Genomic DNA, 19,918 nt, shown 5'->3' with positions numbered 1-19,918 from the left:
GGAAGAATTTATAAGTTGATAAGATTTTAGTAGAAATAGCTAGCAAATGTCCAGATAGATGAAGTTCTTTAACACAACTATGCCCTACGCCTATAATATACAGTATATATATGTTAACTACTATATTTAATGTATATATACATATTACCTATGTATATATGACATATGTTATGTATATTATATATGCATATAAAATTTTATGATATGGTAACCATCCTTTTAATCTTTTCTTTTAACATTAACAGATTATGTATTTTACATACTGTATCATAGTGGAGAGAGACCCAGTGTTTATCTATTTTTCTGCCCATATTTATTTTAACATTCATTTAATTATGTTTTGAGTTCCAAATTCTCCCTCTTTCCAGCTCTTCCCACACCCATTAAGAAGGCAAGCAACTTGCTATAAATTAAAAATGCAAAATCATGCAAAACTTAGTTATATATTAGCCATGTTACAAAAAAAAGGAAGAAAAACAGTGAGAAAATTACACTTCAATTTTCAGTCAGAGTTCATCAATGCTTTCACTGGAAGAGAACAGCATTTTTCAACATGAATCTTCCAAATTGTCTTGAATCAGTGAATTGATAAGAGTAACACACAGTTGATTATCATAACAATATTTCTGTTAACTGTATATAAAGATGTCCTGCTTTTACTCCCTTCACTCTGTATCAATTTATATAGGACTCTTTCTGAAACTGTCCTGATCATTTCTTAGAGTACAACTGCATTCCATCATAATCATATATCACAACTTGTTAAGACATTTCCCAATTGATGAACATTGCCTCATGAAACTCAATGTTGAAGTAAGGAAGAAATGAAGCGCTGATCCTGCCTCTGATACATGTTTACTCTATGGCCATGAGCAAGCAATTGAAACCTTCTTTCCCTAGACAAATTTCTAAGATTATATGTTGTTGTTCTTCTTCATTTATTGAAGGGAATTTTTATTCTGGAAATAATCCACACCAATAAATCAGTGGAAGACAAGATCTATTTCCCTACCTAAAAAGCATAGCTTCTTCTATATAATACATACAATGGTATGCGATATGCTACTCTATCACCGTTTTGTCTAAACTATTATTTTATAAAAAATGTAAATATCCATTCACTTCTATCATTAGTCATGGCTCATATTCCACCAAGTCTCCATGGTACTTATTAGGTGATATTGACCCTTTTACATTAAGAACTCTAATCCACTTAGTTTATTTTCCATATTTTGAATGTGCATATATGGGTATCTGAGACCATTTATATAATTTTTTTCAAGTTACAGTTTCCTATGAATCACTAGACTCCTGTTCTACTTTTCCTTTGTCTGTGTCATACATATTGCTCTCTTTAACAGATAGATTGTCAATTATATATGGACAGGCTCTTCTTTCTTCTTTCTCTTCTTTTAGTTTCATGCACAATAGATAGGATCAATAATTCTTTGGTAAAATAGATTCTCTTTCTATCTGGGTCTTATAATATACATTATTGTTCCTAACCCAAAGCATATTATTTGTTTATCTGGAAAGTAAAATAACTGGTTGTGCCCATTAATCACTTATATATGTTCTTTCATCTTTAAAGTTGCTTTCTTCCATTCAGCAGCAGCAAATTGTCTTTAGAGAAAGATGATAATTAGAACAAAAAAGAAATCTAATTTAAGCCAATTACAGAATTACACTTATGAAGAAGAGAGCAAACCATATTTGTAAAACAGCAATAAGTTTTGGGGACAAAGGAGTGATTCCCATGTTAAAATAATTAATATCAATCAGTTAGAATTGAATAAAAACTTATATAGACAGCCTAATTTTTCCCGATTTTAAATCAGTTTATGAAAAATTTATAATAATTCCCCAAAGTAAAATTTTGGAGGATAATATCACAAAAAATGGAATAAAAAAAATTGGCTTAAACCTTTTAAAAATTTTCAAAGTTTTAAACCTAGTTTTTCAAGAATAAAACAATCCTTGGGGGCAGCTGGGTAGCTCAGTGGATTGAGAACCAGGCCTAGAGATGGGAGGTCCTAGGGTCAAATCTGGCCTCAGCCACTTCCTAGCTGTGTGACCCTGGGCAAGTCACTTGACCCCCATTGCCTAGCCCTTACCACTCTTCTGCCTTAGAACCAATAGGTAGTATTGACTCCAAGACGGAAGGTAAGGGTTTAAAAAATAAAAGAATAAAACAATCCCTAATAACAAAGTAAAAAAAAAAGCTGTTGATTAATGTGAATATTATTTCTCTTTAACAGCCCCAAGTGAAAAACAAGTAAAATCAAGTATGTTGAATTAAACTTTTGCATGCTTTATAAAAATGTAAAAGCTTATATTCAAGTATTTGTTTCGGCTCTTTGGCTTTGGGCAAAATCAATAATACTTTGTTAATTTCTGGGAGGTGCTGAGAAAGTCTCTCCTTACTCTGAACATTTCTTGCACTGGAATGACATTTAAAAATACTTAATCCATGTCTTCTCTGTGTGTTTATACTTCCTTAAGCATTGTCTTTAGAGCTTTTTGTTTGCAACATTAATTTGTTCGTGAATAGACTTTTATGGAATGCTAATGTGCTGGGAGTTTTTCTCTCCCCTTTGCAGTGCTATAATTTGAAGTGATGCTTCTAAGCCACATAGTAATACTTTTCATGGTAAGACCAAATAGTACATCTTATATTCAAACTACTAGGCAATGTAATGTATCCAGGATGAGTGTGCCCTCCGCATCCCTGAATAGAGTCATCTTTGTGTAAAGAAAGCTGGAGTCATTTTATTAATGTTACTTGCAGAATTTATATATTTCAGATGAGGGAATTCTGACTGATGTCAAGGCCATTTTAAAGCTTTTGAAATTGTGAAGATTTTGGCAATAATTATATGAAGAATTTAAAAGAGAAAAAGTTGATTTGCTGGCATAACTAGATTAGATAAGGACCTGACAGATGCCAAGAAATGGAAATGGTTTTCCTTATTGTGATATAAATTTGATTTTAGGGGGAAATTGTTTCTAGCTACTCAAGCCTTTACATATTAGATTTATAGTCAAACTTGAAAAATATTCATGGTCTAAAAGGGTTTATATTTCTCTACAGGATTACAGCTGCCTAGACATCAATCATGCTTCTAATATATGCACAAATAAAACAGACAGAAACAGCTAACATTTCACAAGAAGTTATATGCAGTATCCGACTTTGGGGAACTGCTTATTTATTTGGTTGTTTGTTTAGTGAAGATATGAAGGGAAAACTTGGAAATTCACCATTTAATAGAATGGTTAAAGTTTACATTAATACTTCTATCCTAGACTTGAGATGAACCTAACGCTTTCTTGAACCATAAACATTGAGTAGCCCTTTTTTATGGTAATGATTATGTTATGGAATTGCACATATAAAGAGCTGCAGAAGAGCCAGCACAGAGCTGTGGGTTAAAGATAAGCTTGAAAATGATTGATCCATTCCCAAAAAGATCTTTAAAAACTCAAAGATTTCTGTTTGTAATGTAATTTGGAAAGGAAATACCAAATTCCACTGCCAAGGAAACATACTAAAAAAAAAAAACAACACTGTTCCAGTAATAATGAATCAAAATTACTACCTTCTCCCTTCATAATCCATTCTCTACACACACATACACTTGAGATCTGGAGTCAGATTGTGCTGTCAAAGCATCATGAGCCCAAGCTAAAGACCTACAAGATGTGACTCGGTAAAATTTCCGAAAAGCTGAAAGACTTGAACATGCCCAAATATCCTTTCCAGGATCTGAAGCTGTTTTGTCACCAACTTAAATGGATTCCCAATCATATAGCATTAACTGACAAGAGAACATCCCCGTAAGGAATGAGAAAATAACCTTTGCCAGAACTGTTCAAAACAGTTGTAGTGGTTCAGGTAGGCAAAAAGGAGGGTATAACCATGTGATTTTGGTACAAAGAGATGGCGTAGCTAAACCAATGGCAAGTTTGTCACATTACTAGCCCTGATAACTGTGAACCCAAAGATCCCTTCCATTTTCCCTTTGTTCCTCAATCTGATTGGTTGTCCCAGAATTTGATTTCATTATATATTTTCTTCATTTATACATTTGTCACCTGATTATTATCAAGCAGTGTAGTTGAGTACTTCCTACCTGCACTTAAGCTATTTCAAAATAATTTCAATATTTGGTTATTAACCCTTTTTCTATAATGCAAATTATAACTTCGAACCTTATCCTCCCAGTTTTCTACGTAGCCTTGTTAGCCTTGACTTGGAGAGGCTAGCATTTTCATCCAGCCACAGGGTTTACAACCTTCTGATTTCCAGTATTCAGAGCCATCCCTCTCTGAAACTGGTTTTTATCATCTTTATTGAAAGACAAGACATTTTTAATTCAACATGAAAGTGACCATTGGTAACAAAAGTAGCAAGAAAATTCCTTAAAATAAAAATAGCATTTATATAGCACTGTATAATTTTAGAACCAAGTTATATGGCTACTTCAGGAAAAGCTCTTCTAGGCCTAGGAGTTGGTCTGGGACAGTGATGGTAAACCTTTTAGATACTGAGTGCCCAAACTGTGTGTGACCTTCACCCCACATGTGAGCCATCCCCTTTCCCTAGGAAGAGGAAAGAGAAAGCTCTTCCATTGGGCTGCTGGGTAGAGGAGGGGGTCATGTGATAAATGTCCTCAGGCATGTAGAGAGGCAGAGCAGAGCAACCCGTCCAGCATACATGCCATAGGTTCACCTACATGGGTCTGGGAGGATGAGAAGTCACATAAGTTGGTATTCAGAAAGATATAAATATAGAGGTATATACAGGCAACAGGGTAACATTTTAGAGTCTAACATGGATAGGATAGTGCAAGTTGGAGCAGAGTTCACATATAGAGACAAGAGGTGAAAATATGTAGTTACAGGTGGGCTGAAGAAAATGGAGTGTTTGGAACGGAATATTACTTCTTTACTATTGAGCTAACCAACATCTAAGAAAGAGTCTATGTTTTGTTTTTGGTCCTTCAAAAATATGTTTGTTTTCTCACAAGAAGCACATAGTCTAATCATATTTGCAAAAACATTCAGCTGCTTTTGTGAGCTCCAGTAGACCTCTTCTTTCTAATAAGAAAAAAAAAAGAAAAAGAAACCCTGAAACTCTAATGACATTATTCTCGATATCCTTTGGAGCTACTTATTCTTAGTTTTTTAAAAAATATATTAAATGTGAGACTAAAGTAGTAAGAGAGATTTTCATATGTGGCTTTCCCCTTCCTAGCAGCATCCATTTTTAACATCATTGTGTCTTTGTCATTATGCACTTCATTCATGTTACTAATGAAAATCCATCAGTGAGTAACCTAATATCACTTTATGACTTTGCTTCTTCAGTCCCTTGCTTTGTTTTCCAATGTCTTGAGTTCTGTTCTGTTTATGCAGCTTAATCCTGATCTGCATTATAATAATAAAAGGTATTGATCTGGCAACACCAATACCAATTTTTCATCCTTTGAACATCTGAATTTGCAGAAACTGAACGAAGCAAAGTAGTGGTTGCTGCTGCCTCAACAAAAAAAGGTAAACGCTGTTGGAAAATAATGATGTACTTTTAAAAATGTCGGCATAACTTATCTCAGCCAGTGTCCCTAACACAATGTGTTCTGAAGTGGATGTATGATAGCTCTGGCTTTTCAGTTTCCTATTTTAGCAATTAAAAAAAAATAAAACCATTTTCTTCAAGATTTGTAGTGTAGGAGTTCATTCAATAAGGTTTGTTTTTAGTGTTCTAATGCCAAAGCTTTTGTAACTTTGGGGCCATACATTAAAAACAGTATTTAGAGTAAGGATAAAGGTATAAAAATGGAAAATTCATTAAAATGTAATTGCTAAAATTGTATTAAGCTCAACAGCGTCCTTGGATATATTGGAGGCATATTTGAAGTCAATAGATTAGAAAGATCTATCTTACACAAAAAAAGACTTTGATGAATGGAATGAGCAGAAACAATCTTTCATTTTGCTTTGGAGATAATAACAACTCTTGAAAACCTACCTTAAGAGATGAAACTGGGAGATATTTTGCATACAAATCTGTTTGGGCTAAAATTTTTCAGATTTATTATGAGCTTCAGTACTGAGACTATAACTTTGTAAGGAATATATAATGGAACACTTTATTTAAAACCATCCTTATTTGGTTAGTGAAAAGCATTCACTATACCATGTTTAAGATCAACATTATGAATGTCTGGAGTGGATTCTGAAAGGTTTATTTCATTCACAGATTGTAATGCCATTTTTTAATATCATAGATTTGGAAACAGGGGCACAGATAAGTAACTTTCTTAAGCTTACACAGCTAGTAAGGGATGGGATTTGAACCTAGCACCTCTGATTTGCTATAAAGAACAAGAACTAGCTAAAGAACTTGTATTTTTAAATAAGATGCCAAAGTTTTGACTTATATGACCTGGTACTAGTTACCTCTCTGTACTCTTTCTTGCTTCATCTCTGAACAGAGAAGATTGAATAAGACTACAGAATCACAGATATCAGAGCAAAAAGGACTTCAGATATTATTCCAACAAACATGTAGGAACAAAAATACCACCTATGATATATCCAAAAAGTAGTCATTCAACCTTTGCCTGAAGCAATTCATTTCATTAATAGTTATAACTCTGGAAAATTTTCCCATCACAAAGCTTAAACACATGCCGTTACAAACGCTATTTACTTCTATCTCTGGGAACAGAACGATAATAGCAATAACAGCCAACATTTAAATAATGCTTACTGTATGCTAAGAACTGTGAAATTATCATCTAATTTGATCCTCAAAACAATCCTGGTAGGCACATATTATTATTTGCAGATGAAAAAACTCAGAGACCAATAGAGTTTAAGTGCCTTTTCTAGGACCACACAGCTAATAATTGTCTAAAGCAGAATTTGCCCTCAAATTTGTAATCACATCCCCACTGCACATTTATCTGCTTCTAATGAAACTACTCCCAAGAAAAACAAGATAACTCAGTAGCCCTTCAGATACTTGAATGTGATTGTGAGATCTTCTTTATTGCTTGTATTTTCCCTTTTCTTAGTTTCTTTCCAGTTATAACAATCTATGATTCAAATTAAGAGAAGATATCAGCCCATTAGTCAAAACCTAAAAATGTGGACGGTGATTCATTGTACAACAAAAAGAACAATTTTTCCTCAAATTTTCTTAAGAATTGCATCTGAATTGGATTTTTCACACCCACCTCATGCCAATTCACAGTTATTAAATGTCTATTTTACAGAGTACAACAAACTGAGGAATGTAACAAAATAGAAATATTATAGGACCCAGTTCAATCTCTTAGGCAACTAAAACTATGGTTTCAATCATCCACCAAAAGGATATATCACATATAATTACAGATCTTTGCCAAGCTTACATATACTCAGAAAACAATTTAGCAGGCATTTTACAATCAGTTATCTCCCTAATTACTTCATGACATGGCTACTGAATAAAACCTTAACCGCTCCTGATGTAAGGCCTCTTATGGCCTCTGCCCCATATACATCCAGTCTCCTAATCATACTATAAACTACTGATTTTTCTCTTAAAGAATTTTTATAATAGTACTTGAATATTTTGAAATTACAACAATTTTTAAAATTAGCACCATTTTAATTAAGTATTGAGTCAACTAAAATATCTCATACATTTGAATATGAAGGCTCTGAAATATTTTTAAACAATATAAATAAAAATAGAATTATGATTAGACAAATGTGGAAAGGAAACAAGAACAAGTTCTGGACTTTCTGCCACTGTGTTGGAATAAACAACAGTGGGAATATCCATAGAGAGGAAATTGAAAAGACTGACAGTTGGTGGAGGAAGGGGTAATTGGGAATGGCAGTGTGTCACGTGACTGGAGCACTTCCTTCCTGCCATGGGAGCATGAGGATCTTGTTCTTCACAGTCTCTGGAGATTGATGCCAATATTTTGTTCAGCCTGAAGATACTGACCCAACCAGTTCTAAAGGTCAGAACTGTTCTTGTTGTTTGCTGTCTACTGCTAAGATTCTGAAATTAAGAAAACTAGCATAGATATTGCATAGATATTGCAGAGAAACCCTCCAACAGCCTGTGAGTCCTGGCCTCAGCTCCATAGCTAAGAAAGACTCCAACCTTATTTAGGGACATCCTCTTCCCTTTTCCCTGATACCTCTGCAATCCGAACTGGTTATTAAAATTTATATTATTTGAATATTGCAGTCAGATAAGTAGATTATCTTTTCTGGGGCATAGAGGGTGCTGAACCTCAGTTCAGTCATCAAATTACAAATGGTCCCTATCAGACCCGTGCTGGGCAACCAAATTCTGTGGAGAGGCTTATCACTCAGGAGGGTCCGTGTTTAGCCTGCTCTAGGGCAACTTTGGCAGCAATCAAGTGAGAAGACATCCCCGCAGGCTACCATAAGTGGCTCATTTCTTGAACACCCTATTTTGGTCAAAAATAGCCTCTTGGCAGGGGGCATCTCTCTCCTTTGCCTCACCAGCAGCCATATTCCCTCACTCCCTTCAACTCCTCCATACCCTGCTACAAACCTTTCAGTTATCCCCTGTTTTTCCAATTCCCCATCTTTCCCTGTAAATAATACACAAAGAAACTTTCATGCTATTTAGCTAATTTAAGAAACTTCTAGGAGAAATATTTTCATCCACATTATGAATGTACCTAATAACTAATGAGATGCTATAGTATTTGTTTTCTTTCATTCAAATTATCCAGTTATTTACCTACCAATTGGCTAGGTTAACATTGGCTTTGAGAGTTTCTCCATTACAATTTTCTAGTCATGTAAATTTTGTTCATGGGTAACAGAAGCAATGATGTATGCCAAATAGAATACCACAGGGATGTTTTCCTAAACTTGTAATATGATATATTTACACCAACTTTGAGATATCACAACTAAATATACCCTATTTTGAAAATCAAAAGAGAAATAAAAAGCCCTGAACAGCCTACTTCTGAGCAGAGGCCATATGTAGACAAGAACAACTAAAGAGCATTTATATTTGTCCTTGTGGGACAACTGGTTCCTACAAATGTCTGTACTATAGCTTACCATACTGCTTAATGAGCTGCAGTCAATCAGGCACACCAGCTCCTTCAGTTCAGTCTTAACAAGCTGTATGCATACAGATAGGACTTTAATTTGACTTGACATCTTTTCAGAATTGGTTTGCTGCCATGTATGGCACAATCCTTAAGTCATCAGAAGTCTTTACTCATTTATTTCTGCCTAATAGGCTGTTATTTTTCAGTCTACTTCATCCATTTTCACAATTGGGAATCTGGGAAAAGAAAGGCAAACCAGATCAGGGAAGGTCTCAACCTGGGGTTAGGTTGTCCTATAGAATCAGAAAAATGCTATATGTCTTAACAGAAGAGAATAGCCACAGATCCAGGAATCTAGTGATGGGTGGTCACAGAAGGTGATTGAAAGTGACTCTGAGATGAGGAAATTAATCCAAGGGGAGAATAAGATATGAATGCATGAGTCACATTTGAAATAAAGTTCAAGATTAAGATATTAATCCAATAAAGAATGTGCCAAGTTATCAGTGAAGATCCAAAAATTAAGGAATTATCAAAAATATACTGGGCCATAAAGATAGGAAATTCACCCATATGCCATGGCAAGTCTCTTCACCATATGGCATGGAGAGGGAACTAGGAATAAACTTCAGATCAGATGAAGGAACTGGGTGGGGGGTGTTTGGTAGAAAGACGAAGACTTAGGAGATATGATTACTATTTCAAATAGTTCCAGATTTTTCACACAGATGGGAATTGAGTTGTTCCTTGGAAGGCAGAACTGGGACTAACAGATAGAGCAATGTAGTGGAAAGCATACTGGACATGAAGTCATTAGACTTGGGTTCAAATCCTAGTTCAGGTACTTACTTGGTGTATGTGCACTTTGACTTATCATTTCCCTCTTCTAGCATCAATATTTTTCACATGAAAAACAAGGGGGCTGGACTAGATAGGTTCTAAGGATCCTTCCCACTCAAAAATCATTAAGTTACAAGTTATTGAGAGGCAAGATTTCAGGTTAGTATTTTTAGTTCAAGGACTGTTACCACTTTCGGTATGAAGTAGGAGTTAGGAACAAAAGGGTTAACTTCTATAAAGCTTATATTCTTCAACTCAAAACTAGCCTTCTAATCAGGGTCCTCTCAGCTGCCACAATGTTTCCTTAGAGGTAGAGAGGTAGGGTAGAGACCAAAATATAGAGACATCTTAAATACTTATTGGTTTTGTGACCCTAGGAAAAATCCCTTAAACTCTCAGAAACTTATTTTCTCATCTAAAAGAAGGGATCATAATAGTACTTTACTTGTGGAATTGTTACAAAGATCAAATGGAGAATATTAGATAAAGTACTTTGTGAACCTTAAAGTATTATATATATATATCATATATAAAATATTATGTATCATAGATATTATTTGCTATCATTATTACTGTTAAATGTGATTTATTAAATGTCAGTAGGCTTAGTGCAGATAATAGTTGGATAGCATGTTATTGGCCATAGATATCTCTTTCTTTTAGTATTTTTCCACGTTTACATGATTAATTTTCTCTCCCGGAGGTGACAAGACATTCTACTGGGTTATACATACATTATCACTTGATACCTATTTCCATATTATTCATTTTTGTAATAGAGTAATCTTTAAAAACCCCAAACCCCAGTCATATGCCTATATATGTAAGTGATAAATCCTATGTCTTTCACCTTAGATAGCCCTGAAATCTAAAATTTTGGCATCCACAGGAGTGTATAGACCCTATGCTAACTGTGCTAGTACATCCTAGAGAACATTCCATCTGGCTCTTCTGCTTGTGGAAGCATGTGTAAACCATGATCCAGGTGCAATGGAACAATATATATCATCCCCAGACTGACACACGATTCCATAGGAGCCCTCCCGCTTAGTTTTAAGAATGAGGATATGCATTCCTTGGCCTATTATATAACTCCTTAAGTGGAACATGGAGAATCAATTTTGAATAGAGAATGCCCCCATTTGTCTTGCAGAAGACATATATATATCATCATAATGTCCATATCCTCAGAAAATCATTTTAGGCCTAAGTATTCAAGTTACAGTTCATTTCAAAAGGGGTTCTATTTGCTCACCACTTAATATTTGAAAAGTTATTTGTGCAGAGGTATTATTGAAATCCCACCTCCTATATTACTTATAACTGAACCAGTTCACCCAGTCTATTAGGGAATAATACAGAAACCACCAGGAGGCAATGAGTACCTGCCTGTCCTCTATTTCTCCCTGATCCTGGAGTAGCCTGGTAATTCTAAGTGCATTTCCTTAATAAATTACATTTTAATTGGCTTTTGGTACCCAAATTATCCATGTTTTATAATTACTCCAAGACTAGGTATCCCAGTTCCATATCCATTGTGATATATACAGAAATTCATCAAATCCCCTGTATATCACCTCTGCATTGATGGGGTTTTTTTTTGCTCTTAATAAGAATCCATCTAATATGACATCAATTATATATAATCTCCAAATAATGCAATAGACCTAGTCAAAATCATATCAAAACCAAGTTCTATGCTATTATGATTTATAATTTATTAAATATATATTTAACCAAACTTTGCTTGTAAAAATTCTAATTAGTCAAACCATACAACAAAAATGTTGGGAAAATTTATAAGGCCATACTGCCATCATAAAGTGGGGCTTAGCTATCCTACTCTTTATATGGAGATTAATTCTCTATTCAAATACAGCTCAGGGAACAAATTTAGCAGACTCATGAAATCATTTCTGCAACTAATTTTTGAGATGAAATTAAATATCCCACTCATGTCAAGAATAAGAGGATAAAGATAATTCAATTGAAATATAATAATATTCTAAATTGAAAAGTTGAAAGGCCAGTGAGCTCCCACTTAAAACATAGGAGTATTTCTTTTACAACTTTTTCACATCAGTTTGCTAAATTTCCCAGGTTTCTTTTTTTCCTTTCCTTTTTTTTTCTTTTCTCTTTGTTGACAGGAAGCAATTGCAGTTAGGTACCTACTTTCTTCACCCATATGCAATCAGAAACATGTTACTATTTTTTTCCCTTGGAGACATTATGGTTTTTTAAATCATTTTTAAATATTTTTTACACATAGATACAATTTTAATCCTTATTTTTTGCATTTTACCATCCATATTCTCTACCTTCCACTTCCCTAAGATGACAAGTGACTAGTAATATTTCCAAGTAATTTCTAAGAAACCAATTTTTATTTCTAAATGAAATTACCATACATCAAAATGATGGGATCCACAAAGATGGCATAAGAAATTTTACCAAAGGCTTTGCTAAAACCTAGTTAAACTATAACTGCATCATCTGCTATATGTACTAGTCTGCTATATGTACCCAAAACAAAGAATTATGTTTAGTCACAGATGGCATCCTCATCTGTGTTGACACTTTTTTAACCCTTTAAACTCTTATCTTCTGTTTTGGAATCAACACTGTGTATTGGTTTCAAGGCAGAAGAGCAGTAAGAGCTAGGCAGTCAGGGTTAAGTGACTTGCACAGGGTCACACATCTAGAAAATGTCTGAGGCCAGATTTGAACCCAGGACCTCTTGTCTCTGGGCCTGGCTCTCAATCACTGAGTACCTAGCTGTCCTCCCCCCACCTCCCAGGCTGGTTTTTGTGATTACTATTTCCTTTTCTACATGTTCACAAATCCTTCATTGGCATCACTTTACTTGGAACCATAATTGAACACAATGCACCAAATATGTTACCAACTTTGGAAAGAGTTTGTTTTTTGACCCAAGACCAGTTTATTTTCATCTGTCAATCTTTAAAAGATGCCATGTATTGTGAAACTCATGTCCATAAGCACACAAAGCACCCTAAAACCCTTTATTAAGTCTTATCTCCTCAGGAGCCCTCCTAGACAGACAGTAGGCAGCATGTTCCTTCAAAAATTTTAGAATCAGTTACCCTTATGCAAAACTACCGCTTCTGGCTAATTGGCACATACTATTTATCCATATATTATACTTCAAAGCTTTTAAAGTACATTTATGATAAAAATTCCCCTTCCATTATGTTCTGGATCTTTAATGCATATTGCTTTTTTTGATGTATTTTCAACTGATAGTCCAGCATATGTTCCATGAATCCAATGATCCCAACCTTAATCCAGTGAGAGTTGGACTGAAAGGGAGTGGGCTGCTTCATAGGGTAGTGAGTTTCTTTTATCTGTTTTTTTTTAATATAGTCTCCAGGAAAAGAGATGACCTTTTAACAATTTTTTAAAGAAAAGTAAAAGGAAGTAATAATTTTAAAATTTATTTAATATAAATTTAATTTATTTAGTTAAAAGTAAAATTTAAACAATTTAAAAGAAAGGGGAAACAATGATTGGTGTTCAATTTGAGGTATTCCAATTGATATAGATTTTTTACTTCAAAAAAGTATACTTTAAAATATTTGGATGGAAATAATCCTATGAAATAGAACATGTAAAGTGATCTTCAAATCTTAAAGTACTATGTAAATATTATTTATTACTTTTATTATTATCTCATTAGCTACCATGTTTTTGGTTATCTTCTCAGAAAAGATGAGTTGGAAATTAATATGGCTATCCATAAAGAATCCATACCAAAGAGAAGTTATATTTCCAGTTCTTTGTTGCTTCAATAAGAGCACCTATAAATACCATTCACTCCTCTTCATATATAGAATCTAGCCTCTTTTGTCAGGCTCTTAGAAACCTCTGAAATCTTGCCTTCAATATCTTTTTGAGCTTCGTCTTCAACAAATAATCTACCAGTCTTCTCATTTTTTCCCCTGAATATCCTGTGAGACTTTCCAGCTTTAGGACTTTGTTCATGCTATTTTCTGATTTGAAATATATCTATATTCAACTTTTACATTTCCTAATTTCTATTTTACCAGAACTAGCTCTTAACTACATGGAATCTATCAGATCATTTCAGACCACATGACTTCATTTCTTCCTGAAATTAATGAGAGTTGATAACTTTTATTTTCTATATCACTCGTTTGAAGATTACTCATGTATCATCTTATTAAGATTCTTATTTATGATTTAATTTTGTCACTTTGTCTCATCACCAAACATTGCCTTTTATTTATGTTAATATTTTCAAAGCTTACACTTATATAGTTCTTAAACTATAATCTATTTCCATACATTAACTTATTTGATTTTCACAACCACACTATTAGGAATTAGTAGAAATGTTATTTATGTTATTTGTGTCAGTTATGTCAGAAATGTTATTTAAGGTCAGTTAAGAAAAGCAAGGTTTAGAGTAGTTGTAATTTGTTCCACATTTTCTGGCTATTAAGCTTTAGAGCAAAGGCTTGAATCTATATAATCAACTGCTAGTCTAGTGATCTTTCCACTAAACACTTGATGAATATTTGGGAAATGAATGAATACTTTGAACAGTGAATAGTTTGAAAACTAGTTTAATTCAATGAGATTTAATCTAGGAATAACTATACTGTGTGATAAGAAGAGGCCAAAGGCAAGGTAGAGTTTAACATACCTTTTCAGACATGACCAAGATGTTGATTTGTTTTGCTTGACTGTCATTATTATGAGAAAATGTTCTGTTGAGGTAAGAATCGTGGGGTAGAGACAGTGATGGGAAAAAAAGCATCACTAAATCCTTTTAAAAATAAATGATAGGAACAAAAGAAAGGATAAAGAATAGCAACATTGATTCTATCATATTTGTCTATTTTTAAAATTTGCTCAAATATAGAAATATATATGTATCTTGGTACCTAAAAACTCTTGGGAATATTCAAATGAACAGAGCCTTGAACACTTTCATTCTTTTATATCTGCCTATTCTAAACCAAATACATGTTAATGGACACCAGGATTCCATCAAGAAAGTCAGGAAAAACCTAATCAGAATGTTGTCTCTTCACAAAAGTAATAAGCTTAGATATTTAAATGTATATAATCACTTGGGATCATTCTAGTCTAATCTAACAGATTAGTCACACAGTTGTGTTTTATATGCAACAGCTTTCAGATTCCCTTATGGGGGTATATTGGGATACTTACCATCTAGAGACTACATGTGATTAAAGCAGAACTCCTTGACTCAGTCCTAGCTGGCACAATGAATAAGCAATAACCAAACTAGAAAGGTGGCATTTAGCCTTTGTTAAAGCCTGGTTATCCAATTCTGAAACAAAATCAATATTTTGCCACATGTATATATTCTTTGTATAAGTTTTTATGTTTTGTAGCAGTTAAAATTTAGAAAACTGAGGCAGGTAGAAATTAGTTTCTCTCTGCAAGGAGTATTATATTTTTATGAGGTTTATTAAGGATTAAGGAATAAAGAAATTACAGAAGAAGAAAACACATGCCTAGGCTAGGGGCCTAGACAAGATAACTTCACATCCTGAAAGAGACGCGTCTGCTCCAAAACGGAAGTCCAAAAAGAGACACAAAAGCCTTTGCAATCAGGTCAAATACCTTCTAGATCTTGGCCCACGTGAGAATTCAGTGAGATTAGAGGGCATTCTGGGAGCTAGCAAGGACTCCTGGGGAATGGAGTCCAGAGTTCAAATCTCGATTTTACAGTTTTCAAGAAAACACTTTAAGATTCTTCTTTTATTCAACAACAATCTATTAATTGCTTTTTGTGTACCAGGCATTGTACAAGAGATAAAAAGACAAAAGGCAAATAGTCCTTTTTTCAAAGATAATTGCATTCTAATCTAAATCGCAAGGTCAACTATGCTATCAACTGTTAGGTTGTCTCTAGACTGAATTTGAAGAACTACACAACTGACATTTCAAGACCTAAAGAGCTTTAGAGATAGCCAGTTTTGTTGAGCTGGGGGTATTTGACTGGTTTGTCAAAGAAATGAGTGATGTCCCAGAGAAGGGGATTCCAGTGAGTCATCAAACTGTGGAATTGACCAATCCATCCATCCTACTTTTCCTTTACATTTTTATAGAAAAAAAGTTATAATATTTAGTTTAGATCACAGATTGAGGAGAATTCTTTTGATGCCTTAAAACCTTAGAAGCATTTGTTTTCTAGAGATTTTTGTAAACAAACATTGAATTCACTCTGGATACTTTCTGCCTCCTGGGGCTTCCTATTCCACCTAGAAGTTTCAGTTGAGTCTTTTCTTTATTTTGCAGGAGCCACGGAAAAGGATGAAGAAAAATCAATCAAGGAAGACGAGCAAGGTAAAAAAAAATGAAGCGCGTTGACATTATCTCCTTTAGAAAAACAACTGCACGAGGAGGAAAACACTGGATTCAGACAGGCAGAAGACAATAACCTTTAAATTCATTGCTCCATTAGTGATTGCTTCCCTGTGCCACAGAAAATTTGAGCCTACCATCTCGGCTTGTCTCTCACTCATGTAACTCAAGCTTTCACTACAAGTTGAGAACAGGCAGACTGTACCAAGCACTTCATTACTTCTCAAGAAAAATAAGGCTGCTGGAAACAAGACAAACAATTAAGCGACTCACAACCAGGTTTTTGTTCTATTTGCTAGTCCAGCATCACTGGTAATAAATCAGTTTGTCCTCCTGACTCTCAACTGATTATGTTGTGATAGCCATGTTTTTGCCTGCTATTATTCAGCATTATCTGTCCATGCAATAACAACTCATGGGTTCTCAATGAAAAGGCTAAAGCTGCAATTAAGGACAACGAAAATGCTTTCTGTCATGTTGAGGCTTAACATACAGCTTTCCCTGTTTCTCCAAAAAGGGAATTTTATATTTCAGAGATATAGGGTGTTAACTCCATGAATATAAACCTATTTTGTATTTGAAAGTGAAGATAAATCACAAGATGCTGAACCTTTCTAACAGAGGGATATAACTATTTTAATTATAGAAGAGTGCTTTAGAATCTGTTGCTTTTATTCACCAAGTCTTAGAACTGTAGAATTTCAGATTTGGAAGAGAACTCAAAAGACCATTGAGTTCAATCCTTCTCAATCAATAGAAATCCCCACTAGAATGTTCAGACTCATTCAAAGAACTCTGGTAAAAGGAAATTCACCATATCCCAAGGCAACTCATTTCACTTTATAGCAGCTCCAGTTGTTAGAAAATTTTCTCTGACATGGAGTCCAATTCATTTTTTTCCTACAAATTCAAACTATTGGTCCTAATTCTCTTCACTAAAGCCAAACAAAATAAAATTAATCCTTCTCTTATGATTTCCCCTTAAATACTTAAATAAGGTACTATGTTCAGGGACTGACCTTGGTTTTTATCTTTTTTGTTTCTTTTCTTATTCTCCGCATTTAGTATATTGTCTGGCACATAGTAAGTGCACCATTCATATTTGTTGACTTCTCCTATGGTCCCTGTGCCCAAGTCTTCTTTGTTAAATACTAGGTTAAATATCCCTAGTTTCTTCAACCAATCCTCCTCACATTTTGTGGTTTTTAGGCTCCTTCTCATGCTGACTGTGCTCCTCCATAGTTATTCTACCCTGCCAATGTCCTTTAAATGTAGTAGTGCCTAGACCTGAATATTATTCTCTAGATACGCACTGACTCCATGGAAATATGGGACATTAATATTTCTAGTTCTGAATATTATTTACTTATGATATAGTTTAAGTTTACATTAACTTTTTGTTTGAAATTTCACAGTCTCATACATATCGAGCTTGCAAGTTCTCCAGAGGTTTTGCACATAAACTGGATTATTAGCCTCATCTCCCTCATACTGTCCTTATAAAATAACTTTAAAACATATGCAGATTTAAGCATTTGCATAAATATCTATTAAATTTCATTTTTATTAGATCTAATAGTTTTAGCCAGTAGAGATTTCTTTTTTTTTCATTCCTTTTTTTTAGCCTAGATCTGTGGTAAGAAAACCCTTTCTGTTAATGCAGCTTAATAACTATTCTACAACTTATAGTTTTAGTGGATTATCTAAGTTGCTGAAATGTCAATGGACTCACCCAGTATTTCAGCTAGCACTCATCACAAGCAGAATTTGAACCCTGATCATGACTTTGAAAACAGTTCTCTATCTACTACTGCGTACTGATGTTCATGCTGTCATTCTCTTACCCAATATGTCAAAGATCACATATCTGTGACATCCATTGTGTACTTTGAAAAGCATCCAGGTCTTTATCAATTGGAAATATTAAACGGAACATGGCCAAGAAAGTAGAGTACAGAATCAGGTGATATTTCACTAGAGACATATTGACAGAGGTACATTCATTGCAACTCTTTGGGCCCAATGATTCTACCAGTTCTACAACTATATTGCCATTCAGTCCACTTCTCTCTATCTTATCCACAAGCATATCAAGTGACATGCTATCAAATTTCTTGCTGATATCTAGATAAAACATGCATCAGTGATTTCCCCAGTCTTCTACTCTAGAACACTGTCATAAGGACATGATTTAATCTAACATTTCATCGCTGTTCATGGATTCATAGGTTCTCTAGTTTATTGATTTAGGGCCTGAAAGAACTCTTGTTGCTATCTATTTCAATTTCCCTGTTTTATAGATGAAGAAATTCAAACTGTGACAGAGCTGGGATCTGAACCCAGAATCTCTGACTTCCAATCCAGCAATTTTTCTACTGTGCCATTTTGCTAATATCTCAGTGTCCAGTAATCAACATTCATTAAGTACCTACTATATACAATTAACTATTTCTAAAATTAAAAAATGAAACAATCATCTGCAAATTATTTCAGCATACTAAGGTGCATATTAATTGTGTGTGTATATATATATATATACATATATATGTGAAGATATGTGTCTAAAACACTTTCTTTTTGGCAAAATTCAAAGTTTCTCAAATTTTATCTTTATAATAATCTTGTGTCATCAATATAGTAGCATACTTATTGCAAGGATAGGAAATCTAATTCTTAGAAACTTTAAGGCACCAGACCAAGGTCACACATTAAGTGAATTTCTGAGATGAGTCTGAAACCCAAGTTTTCTGATTCCTAATCTATATTTGATGTGCTTAAAACTATGTCATGCTATCTTCTTGATACTTATTCAGGCTTTGTTAGCTAAAGTCACTGGAAAAATCAAAATGTTCTCTTGCCATCACCTTATTGATCCAGATTTTCAATTTTCTATTAACTATTTTGATTCTGTAATGGTCAATATCCTTCTCTCTCTGATCTGTCTCTTCATTTCTCTTTGTTTCTCTGTGTCTTTGTCTCTGCCTCTTGAGGTCTATATCTGTGACTGTCTATCTCTGTCTCGGTCTTTCTCTCTGTCGCTATTTCTGTCTCTGCCTGTCTGTCTCCGTATGTCTGTCCATCTCTGCTTCTGTCTTTCTCTCCTCTCCTCACCACTCTTCCTTCCACACACACCTTAAAAGAGAAAGTGGAAGTCAATTATGGACCAAGAAGTTTTGCCAATTCTCCATGATCCATTATCATAACCTATTTCTCTTCAAGTACTGGAAAAATTTATTCTTAGATCTTTCCTCTCAATTATAACATAGATAAAGAAGCATAGTTATTCTTAGTATTTATCAAATATTTTAATTCATTTTGAATTTTAGTGTCCAACACTATTCTTAGGAAACCGCCTCATTTAAAGATTTAACCTCAGTTACCAGAGAAATTATATTACTGCTGCCACTAATTTCAACAGGATGGAACCAAGTAATAAATCTTATTCTAAATTGGGTTTGTAATTAAAATCCAGAGTCTAGAACTAAAAAGTCGAAATAATCTTTAAACTTATTTGATTTAGCCCCTAAAATGTCATGGAAAACAAAAATGAAGATGCTGAGAAGTTAAATAATTTGTCTGGAGTTATATGACTT

General features: G+C 34.1%; 1 protein-coding gene across 26 annotated transcripts in view; it reads left to right on the top strand.

The window, feature by feature from the left end:
* Window positions 1-19,918, top strand: part of TRDN (triadin) — a 547,971-nt gene that overhangs the window by 373,262 nt on the left and 154,791 nt on the right. For 20 of the 26 annotated variants that reach the window (XM_056818706.1, XM_056818721.1, XM_056818719.1 and 17 more), the window contains 3 exons: window positions 2,259-2,285; window positions 5,509-5,556; window positions 16,260-16,307. In XM_056818706.1, coding sequence (XP_056674684.1) covers window positions 2,259-2,285; window positions 5,509-5,556; window positions 16,260-16,307 — 123 coding nt within the window. The remainder of the gene's footprint in view (window positions 1-2,258; window positions 2,286-5,508; window positions 5,557-16,259; window positions 16,308-19,918) is intronic. The other 6 variants (XM_056818720.1, XM_056818717.1, XM_056818713.1 and 3 more) reach the window with 2 other exon arrangements.

Source organism: Monodelphis domestica, chromosome 2 (genome assembly GCF_027887165.1).
Source record: "Monodelphis domestica isolate mMonDom1 chromosome 2, mMonDom1.pri, whole genome shotgun sequence".
Classification (NCBI taxonomy): domain Eukaryota; kingdom Metazoa; phylum Chordata; class Mammalia; order Didelphimorphia; family Didelphidae; genus Monodelphis; species Monodelphis domestica.
Note: the sequence above shows the minus strand (reverse complement) of the source record. Positions and strands in the feature narration are given on the sequence as shown.